Source organism: Leuciscus leuciscus, assembly GCF_965113295.1.
Source record: "Leuciscus leuciscus genome assembly, chromosome: 20".
In the NCBI taxonomy this organism is placed as follows: Eukaryota; Metazoa; Chordata; class Actinopteri; order Cypriniformes; family Leuciscidae; genus Leuciscus; species Leuciscus leuciscus.
This window is the reverse complement of record NC_138744.1, coordinates 16,616,408-16,626,948: the sequence shown is the minus strand read 5'-3', so window position 1 is coordinate 16,626,948 and position 10,541 is coordinate 16,616,408. Positions and strand designations below refer to the sequence as shown.

Genomic DNA, 10,541 nt, shown 5'->3' with positions numbered 1-10,541 from the left:
TATGTGAATGTAGGTGTGTTTGTGGTTAAAGGGTTGGGATGGTGGGAGGGTGAATTCGGGGGGTGTGGCATTTTACTGCATATAACAGTCAGTCTGTCCCTTCCGTCCTCACTCGTTTGGTCTCCTTTTCTTTTACTTCTTGCTCACCGTGAACTTCTGCTACACCATGTCAGGTAAGAGACTTTATATTTTTTTACTATCTGCTTAAAGTGAACTAAGTGTAATGTAGTGCACTGCTGCTGTATTTAATGTGTTAAGCGTTCTTGCAACCTTTATTTTCTGATAAATAGGCTGATTTGTTCAGTATTTTGTTGTTTTTCAACCATTAAATTATTGGTAGATATGTCTTTTGTCAATTTTACCCATTTTCGTAGTTGGTGGTGGATAAAATGACAAAATTGAGTAGATCTCTTTCCTTCCTTCTTTCTTTCTATCTTTCACTTCTGTCTTAATTAAAGAGTAAGTGCAGGGTGTTGGCCGTGATCAAAACTGTCGTTTTTAATCCCCCCCTTTTCTGAAAACTCCCACTCTGTAGACAATTACAGGTCCATCCCTTCTCTCCTCCTTCTTATGTTTGACTCCAGAGGGGTGTAACTTTAACTGTTTGTTATGCTGTTGCTGGGCGTGACATTTCATATGTGTATTTTTGACATCTCCGCTACTAATAATTTTGGATGTTGTGGACACATAGCCTTTGCTTGATTATTGTTATTAATGACGCACCTATTTTGTATCACTCTAATTTCACAGATACTCAGAAAGCGATGGCTCAGCTGATTGCAGTCTTTCATAAATACTCAGGAAAAGAGGGAGACAAGTTGACTCTGAGCAAAGGCGAGCTGAAGGACCTGCTCACTGCAGAGCTAGGAGACATATTTGCAGTGAGTTTCTACATAATCGTTTCATTGTCCATTTAAAATATAATTCCTCTTTTCATTATGACATAAATCGCTCCTTCTATAATGAAATATATTTTTTTATTAAATAAATAACATTATATGGGCCGTTTGATTCATCACTGCACTGATTGTGTCTCTGACTACGCTTTTGTGTGTGTTTGTTAAAGAAAACCCAAGACAAGACAGCTCTGGACAAGATATTTAAGGATCTGGATGCAAATGCTGATGGTGTTGTGGACTTTCAGGAGTATGTCACCCTGATCGCCTGCATCACTATGCTTTGCAATGATTATTTTACTAAGAGTAAATAACTTTGTCCTTACAGAAAGGTTTTGTCTGTAAAGTTATGGTACATCTGAAAAAAAGAAAAGAATAAATGTTTTTAATGTTTTGAATTAAAACTGTATTCTTACAATATGTGAGTGTGAGTGTTCTTAACTGTAAATGTGTGTTTATTGTGTTTGTGGCTGCAGTTTAATTAAACGGTTAAATCCTATGGATATATTAAAACTATGCTTTGTTTTCATATGGAAACGTTCACTTTCCATTGACACTGCTAACATAATAACATACTTACAATGAATTGTAAAATTACACTATAAAATAACAGTGACACATATATGGACTGATCATTTCCAAGGAAATGTGAAAACAATACTATCTTGAGACAAAACAATGGCATGTTTTAAGATATGTCAGTGCAAGTTGCTTTCAGTTCAGACAGCTCAAACATGCATTTTAGTCTGGGTCACAGACTTTGTGCATCATTCCTGAATCCCAGCCCATTGTCTCTGAACACCGACTGCTATGTGGTCTGCTGCTGTTGAGAACAATGCCAGGGAATGCTGAAACTAAACTCATGTCTTTCTCCCACTCCCCTATAGCGGCCTCAGTAGAAAAATGTGATTGTGACCCTCTGTATCTGTACTGGTATTCTTGTGGTCACTACCTTTCATTGTTCTAAACAATGCTACAGAAATTTGTTTCAATAATGGAAGATTAGTGAGCTTATTATATTATATTATATTATATTATATTATATTATATTATATTATATTATATTATATTATATTATATTATATTATATTATATGGGTGATGTAGGCAATTCCCTTCTGTTTATCTCCTTTTCAATATGTCATGTTAATTGGTGTAGAACTGCACAAATATTATGCAAGTGTTCAGTGACTCATTTTAATGAATGAGGCACTTATATAGCGCTTTACTATATACTACTTTACATACAAATAATCATATCAGGAGTCTTCCTCAACCACCACCAGAGTGCAGCATCCACCTGAATGCTGTGACGGCAGCCACAGAACAGCGGCGCCAGTGTGTTCACATCAGCTATAGGTGGAGAGGAGAGAGAGTGATAGAGCCAATTCAAATGAGGGGGATTATTAGGAGGCCATGATTGATAAAGGCCAATGAAGAGATTTTGGCCAGGACACCGGGGTTGCACCCTTACTCTTTTGAGAAGTGCCATGGGATTTTTAATGACCACAGAGAGCTGGGACCTCAGTGTATGTCTCAACCGAAGGACAGTGCTTGTTCAGTAGTGTCCCCATCACTATACTGGGGCATTAGGAACCACCCCTACTGGCCTCACTCACCTGTTCCAGCAGCAACCTTTCCCAGGAGGTCTCCCATCCAGAAAGTCTACTGACCAGGCTCAACCCTGCTTACTGTAGCTTTAGTGGGCAACCAGTCGGAAGAACATTTAAAAGGTCTAATAATAATATTCATAAGTGACGTTGCTTCAAATGTGGCACATGCAGAGCCCCTTTGCATCCTGATGAAAAGGACAGCGAGTCTGTCGCCTGCCTGGGCATAGCTCACAGAGACAAGCTGCTCTCATTGCGAAAGCATGCCTCTCTCAGCTCTCCGCTCTCGGATCGCATTCTTTTCAGAGTGCGTCTCCGCCCCTCACGCCTTCCCATTTCCTTTCTCCCATGAGCCTTGGATAAAGAAACAGCGGGGCCAGAGGGTTGAGCAACTGGATGTTAGAGAGCTCACGCCGGCTCAGACCCCACGTGCCTCACTTTCTCCACAGAGAGAGATTTCACCTGTGCTTTTTACCCGTCTGATGCGAGCGGTCTCGTCTCATTCGGTGGATCCGTAGAGGCAGCTTCGGACACGGAGGATTGGTCAGGCTCAGTGGATGACCCCACCCCCTTGGCGTCTAGAGAATGCAGCGACGCCAGAGCTGGACTGGACGCCGAGCTGATCCGCGTCCTGTCTAAAGCTGTTGAAGAGCTCTGTCTCAACTGGGCTGCCCCTGAGGAGCCTAAACGCAGCCGCCTGGACGATTGGTTCCTGCCGGGGCTCCAACAGGCCCCTCGTCAGCGATCTGCACCGTTCTTCCCTGAAGTTCACAAAGAACTTACAAAGTCATGGCACGCCCCCTACTCTGCCTGCCTACGCACTTCTACTTCCGCCACGCTCTCGACCATCAACAGCACTGTGGAGAGGGGATATGAGAAGCTGCCCCCCCTAGAGGAAGCCGTGGGTGTGAACCTTTGCCCACCCACTGCTATTGGATGGAAATCCAAGGTGGCTCATCCATCTAAGCCGTGCAGGATGACTTACGCCTACGCGTCCTCTGGCTGGGCGGGATTCGCCCTCCACACCATATCGGTCCTCCAGGTGTTCCAGGCAAAGCTCCTTCGGTCTATGGATGAGTCTGGACCGAACCCAGCCGCATTTTGCAACCTCAGCAGCGCTACGGACCTGACCCTGCACGCCACAAAAGCCACCGTCCATGCTATTGGAATAGCCATGGCCAGTTTAGTGGTACTGGAGCACCACTTATAACTTAATCTGACCGAGATCAAGGACTCGGATAGAACCACCTTCCTCGACTCACCAATTTCCTCCACTGGTCTCTTCGGCCCCGCGGTGGACGGCTTCGCTGAGCGTTGCAACACTTCCTGCCTAAGTGCTCCAGCTCCGCAGCTTCGAGTCGGCAGAAGTCTATGCCGACTCAGCAACCAGCCAAACCAGCGCCTGCAGTCACTCAGCCACCACCAGTGCCTGAGTGACGACAGCGCCCTCATCAGGCAAAATACTTCCGGCCTAAGCGTCAAGGTCCCCGGCCTAAGATTATGCTGGACCCTGAGCCATTGAAGCAGTCCTGATCATACAGACAGGAAGAAGGGAGGGTTAAGTCTTGCTGCGGCCAGACCACCCTCCAAAAAGCCTTGAGTGTTCCTGCAAACACCCTGTTCAGTTCCGGCTGTTGGAGCAGATGTTGCAATTACAGGACTTGGGCCCGTTCAAGTTCACACACCCTTATAATTGACCGCTGTTATAACGGACAAAATAAAAAACAAAAATACTCTGCAAAAGAGCACTTTTCCTCTTCCACACCCTGCGCAAATGCACTGGCTATATGAGACTAGCAGTAAACTAGATCAACATTAGAATAACATACTGATCATATTCTAACATTTCATCATGTTGAGCTATATAACATTGATTAGTTTTATGTACATTTTCTCACCTGTCTAATAAATTACATGCAAGAGCTCTGTCAAGTCCAAGTTTGTTGTGGAGCTCTCGGCATCTTGAAAACGCCACTCTGATATTGATCCTCGTTTTATTACTACTTTTGTCTGCTTGCCATGGTCCATAATGTTTGAACGAAAGAACAACAGCGTGAGCGTGCCACTAGACGTAACGCAGTTGTCCACGTCTGTCGCCATGGTTACTATGGCAGTACAAGTGGAAACCAGGGATAACGCGGATATTACGTCTTTGACAGGAGACAAGTGACAAGGGATGGGCACTATTTAAAATTGTGAATTTCTCTGAATTTACAAATTCTTGGAAACATTTAGGATAATGTAAGTACACAATTGAAAGAAATATATAACACTGTGCAAGTGGTTTTTTACATTTTGTGCCTTTATCACGTTAAAAATATTTTACGCAATTAACGCAGCATCCGTTTTTTTCTGTCATCTTTTGGCTAGCGTTACATTATATGATCACTTTCTTCTTGATGCAAATGCTTTTAAACCATTCAAGCGCTTTAAGACAAAATAGAACGCGCTGTCTTACATGAAATCCTACATGAAATCCATCTGGGCAATTAACATGGGGCCATTATAATGGAACTAGGACAATCCTATATGGGGCCAATTTTTGTTGGGTTATGGACTTATGTGAAGATTGTTTTAAGTTCACTTAAATTAAAAGTTGCAATATTTTTTGGAGCATAATAACATGTTAAAATTGATAGCTTTCAATTACACTGTAATGTTGAATGGCGATAATTAATGTTTAAAATGGAAGAAAAAAAATAATTGAAAACATCAGTAGCTGTATACTGGCCATCATTCATAAAAAGATGCCATTAAACAATTATTTAAAATATACTGTCTTTATGTTGTTTCTACATTAATTTAGAGATTAACTGTGAAATAATTATATTATAAAATATATTAAAAACAAGCTATCTTGCAATTACAACAAAATTATTCTAATATAAAAACACAAATGCACTGAGTGAACAAACATTTAGGTGAGATTTGCAATGGTAATTGAGCAATGTTTATATATTACTAAAAGCCTTAATTAAAGATGTCACCATTAGGGTTGGGTATTGGTTGGGTTTTATCCGATACCTGTACCTACTCGGTATTTTTCAAACGGTTCCGGTGCTTAAACGGTTCTTAAACCGGTACTTAAGAAAACGAAACTGCACACACTTTATCAAAAAAATAATATCTGTGTGTGTTTTCTGAAAAAGATTTTCTGATTTCTGATTAAATTAAAAATTGTGCTGATGTAGCCGAAAACACTTAAGATAAAAATTTTGTCTTCTAATATTATATATATATATTATATATATTATATATCAATTATATTACATATTATATATTATAGACTTTTACAAAACAGAGAAATATCTGACACTGAGCAGAAATATTTAACACACAAAGTATAGCCTCATATAAATATACTTGATATACTTCATACTTGATATGCAAGATTTGCAGTTGGCATTAAAATACTAGACTTACCCGAAGAGGAACACTGCTGCTGAACTTGAACTTTAGTCAAGAATGTCAGAGGTTTTGGGTTCTAATCCGCATGCGTAGTTTTTTTTAAACCGATAATGCTCATCAGTGGTTGTATATCAAGCAGGGACACTTTGTGTGCGTTATATGCTCCAACTATATGAAATGCACAACGTCACATCTAAAATCGCTCACGCACACACACACACACACAAACCGCGCACATACTCATCTGAGACGCGAGCACATCACACACACACACACATAAACTCGCGCACATACTCATCTGAGACGCGAGCACACACACACACACACACACACACACAAACTCGCGCACATGCTCATCTGAGACGCGAGCGCACACACACACACACACACACAAACTCGCGCACATACTCATCTGAGACGCGAGCACGCACACACAAACTCTCCAAGCACATACTCTTATATAGACGGCGCCTCATAAATAGATCGAACGTATTGAAGCGCGCGTCCGAGTGCGGTGTTCGCGAGCCACAAGAGAAAATAATTTTCAGCGCTAGATCGTCTCTTATTTAACAAACGAACGAAATGAATGCTCTGCTGGTTAACTGGAGATGTTTTGTTATTGGATCATTCGTGCCGCGAGATGTTTTATAGGGGGCGGTGAAAAAAGTCAGGCACCGAAAGTTTCGTTCTTATTCGGTCTGGTTACTACCGTTTACGTCGGAACCGGTTCCCTATCCGATTGTTAAGTCTGACGTCACGCGTGACGTTTAGCCTTTTCCGGGTCCAAGCGCTCCTCTCGTCCAGAAATAACAATGGTGGAACCTGTACATTTATTTACGATCACGTCCTTCTTAGTGAGGCACCCTTGGCGGTCAAAAGGGGTTTAAATTCCTTTAACACCAACAGAGTGGTTAGTGTAGCTCATCACTCAGGTGGCATAATTAAGGGTAGAGTCCAGGCATCAATGAAAAATAAGATTTACGAGGTTGAAGTGAGTTAGCTCGGGACACGGGACACAGCACTGCGGCATTGTAAAAACACTCAATAATAACCAAAACACTAGCGAAAGCGGCAGGTAGGTACAGAGGACCTGGACTTTGGACCCGGAAAGAGTATTATCGGAGAGTGGTTACGTCACGACTTAACAACCGAATTGGAACCGGGTTTCGGTACCCAACCCTAGAAATTACTGATTCCTAGACTTTCAATGGATGGACAAAAAAAGAAGAAGATAATATAAAAAATATCTATATGACAGTTGGTGGTTCTTCCCTGTGGTATTGAAAATCGATAAATTTCAAGGTATCGTATTAAAGTTTTATTGGGACAACACTAGTGTAGGGTGCCACAAATTTGTGAACATTTTCAAAGGGTGCCGTGACTGAAAAAAAAGGTTGGGAAACACTGGTCTAGAGTGGTAAAGTCAGTACAGAAAGCCATCAGGACTTCGTCCCTGGCATCAAAAACATTTACATTCAGAGATGCAGGACCAGGGCCAAAATAAATATTAAAGACGTTCATCATCCATTCCTGGACATAACTTATTGTCATTGCTCCCATCAGGAAAGCGTTACCGGATTCTGAGAACTAATACAGAGAGACTGAGAGGGAGTTTTTATCCTCTGGAAATCTGGCTGTGAAATTAGTACACTTGATGAGTCTGAAGAACTTTTAAGCCACGTAAAAACACATACATTACATACAGATACAGACATTATCATATATTGATTTTATTTTTATTCATGTTTTTCTATATTATTGGTTTATTTCTTTTTATCTTATTGTTGTTAGTATTTTTGAACAGTGGGACGAAAAACTAGGGGAAAACCATTTCACTACATTGCATCACATGTATATGTATGTGACAAATAATAAAGAACCTTGAACAAACCGCCAGGGCGGACTCAGGTCGAGACCTCTGTAAAGGCTAGGCAGAAGCCTCCTCTTATGGGCACAAGGCAACCTAGCTCGCTGAGAGCGACGCACGTGCCGGGCAAACAGAACCAGGGAGCGGACATGCTGTCCCCAGGAGAATGGACCCTTCATCCCCAGACGGTTCAAATGATCTTGAGTATTTTCGGAGTATTTTCGACCTCTTCGCCTCTGAAGACAACTCTCACTGCCCAATATTCATCTCAAAAGGATTTTTTTTTATTTCCTACGAATTGCCTAGCCTCGTAGCCTTCTTTACATTTTTCCCCAAGTCGGGCTCCTCCTTCAGGTCATCAAACGGATCAGGGAGGGCGGACACGTAGTCCTTCTAGTGGCCCCTCTCTGCTGGACCCAAACTTGGTTCCCTGAGTTGATTCAGCTGCTGACAGCAGCCCCATGGCTGACACCCCTGAGGAAAGACCTTCTTTCCTAGGCGAACAGGTTGATTTGGCACCCCCGTCCCACACTATGGGCCCTCCATGTGTGGTCCCTCAACGGGGGCTCCCAGCAAGAGTCCTAAACACCCTTTGTGAGGCTAGAGCGCCGTCCACGGGACGTCTCTATGCCCTTAAGTGGTCCGTCTTCTCCAGCTGGTGCTCAGCCCGGAGCCAAGACCCTGCATTATGTGAAGTACCGCTGGTACTTTCATTTCTACAAGAGCAACTGGACGCGGGTTGCACCCCCTCCACGCTCAAAGTCTACGTGGCGGCCATTGCAGCTTTCCATGCTCCCTTGGCCGATTGGCGAAGCAACAATTATCCCGCTGGTTACTTGATCCTATTGCTGTACCTTACGCTTCAATAGGCCTCCAATGCCCCATCAGCGTCAGAGCACACTCCACCAGAGGCATGGCCTTCTCCTGAGCGTGGTCCAGTGAGGTGTCTATTGGTGATATATGTGCGGCAGCCAGCTGGTCCTCGCCATCCAACTTCACCAGATTTTATAACCTGGAAGTCCCTGTGCTACAGGCACATATCCTCTCTGTATAGTTGGAGCTGGCCTCTGAACGAGCCCGGCCCACCATTACTCTTGGAGGTTCCGACCAATCTCTGAACCCTCTTCAGGGCACGATTGCCTCATTGGCCCTACTGCTCTCCGGGCCCTTGTCCAAGTGTGCCAGGCTGGGGCCAGAGAACATGTCGTTCTGCTTGAACATAGCACGGCATGATTGGATTGGTTCCCCATCGCGTCTAGCAGACGCAATACGAAGTGACAGTTTGAAAAGGAAAGACTGACGTAACCTCGGTTCCCTGAGATAAGGGTATTGCGTACGCCGTTCGTTTTTTCAGTCAATTTAACCTGAATAATATGGCGAAATTAGCTGCTTTTATAGGCAGATGTCCCACCCCTTTTGGCGGGATCTGCGCTCGGATCGGCGGGCTGTGCAACGATTGGTAACCCCCAGGCAACAGTTACGCCAGTCCGCCATATGTTCGTGCAGTTCCCACTGACCAGCCAATAAGCGTGCGTGTAGATCACTGCACTGTTATGGCTGTGAAGTAGCACTGCGTTATTTTATAAAAGGCTTCAGTAATCGGAGAAAAGGGAGTTTTCCCCTTCGCGTCTAGCAGATGCAATACTCGTTCCCTTATCTCAGGGAACCAAGGTTACGTTAGTAACCGAGTCGTTAGCATGTTAGAGTCAAAATCATATTTCATGAAACTGTCATTTTTTCGTTAAATATTCCCATCATTCTCTTTTATTGTTGTTATTATAATGTTGAAATGATGTTTCAAAACAAAAACAACTGTTATTGTCCGTCCCTCCTTGTAATATTAAGCTAACACCAAAGTTTTATTATACGTTTTACCTTTAACCACTTATACTCTATATGGAGTGTTTTTTTAACACATATTGTTTTTTCTAAGTGCTTTTCCCAATTCAGTGATCATACAAGTTGCAAATAACTACTAAACATTAATCTTCACTGCAGCTCATGGATTGCAATATTTCAACTAAATGTCTCCATCTTGTGGTGGCCCTCATAAGGGATCTTTAAACTGATACGTAGGCACTCAGAGCCATAAGGAATGAGAGAAACTTTATCTCATGTTCAGAACTTTAATCTCAAAGAATGAATTTGTTGTTATAAAATTCAAAAGTTGTATTCATTTCTATTTCAGGTCACTCACTATATTTGTGTCTATCTATGTTTTATGCAAAAGTTATTACCAGTCTAAAAGAAAACAAATTATGAGCTTTGTCATTTTGATGAATACTGGTGACATCTGTATGCATTTTGCAAAAGAATACTTTACATTTTTATTCAACTTGAGCAGTTTTGTATACCAGCAAACATGTGTATGCCTTAAAATGATTTCACAACTGTTCAACATAACTGTTCAGTTTCAACATAATTACTATTAGATTTAATTTCTGTAGTATAAGATTATTTCAGTGATTCCTGTTTCACTGAAGTGGTTCTCAGATACGCCAGTCAGAGGCAAGTATTGATTTGCCCAAAGGCTCAAGTATAAGGTTTTGTCAGTTTATTTGCAGGAACTGGTTTAACCTGAGTTAGAGACTTTACAAGGACAAGAGATGTCAACCCAACCTGCTTAATTTTTTGCAAACTAAGCAAACAGGAGTTTTAATGGTTTAAGGGGATGAACAATAAGAGAGCATATAGACAGAGTAAAAGAGAGAGGTATGTGAATGTAGGTGCGTTTGTGGTTAAAGGGTTGGGATGGTGGGAG

At 42.3% G+C, this 10,541-nt stretch overlaps 1 protein-coding gene across 1 annotated transcript; it reads left to right on the top strand.

The window, feature by feature from the left end:
* The first annotated feature begins 21 nt into the window (after nucleotides 1-21).
* On the top strand, nucleotides 22-1,314 carry LOC309483122 (ictacalcin-like). The gene is made up of 3 exons (XM_082148768.1): nucleotides 22-173; nucleotides 751-881; nucleotides 1,067-1,314. Exons 1-3 carry the CDS (start codon nucleotides 167-169, stop codon nucleotides 1,208-1,210), a joined length of 282 nt encoding a protein of 93 aa, XP_082004894.1. The 5' UTR covers nucleotides 22-166; the 3' UTR covers nucleotides 1,211-1,314.
* The last annotated feature ends 9,227 nt before the right edge of the window (nucleotides 1,315-10,541 follow it).

Coding starts and splice junctions, on each gene's coding strand:
- LOC309483122 (XM_082148768.1), top strand. Junction 882..1,066: donor AGCTAGGAGACATATTTGCA/GTGAGTTTCTAC, acceptor TGTTTGTTAAAG/AAAACCCAAGACAAGACAGC.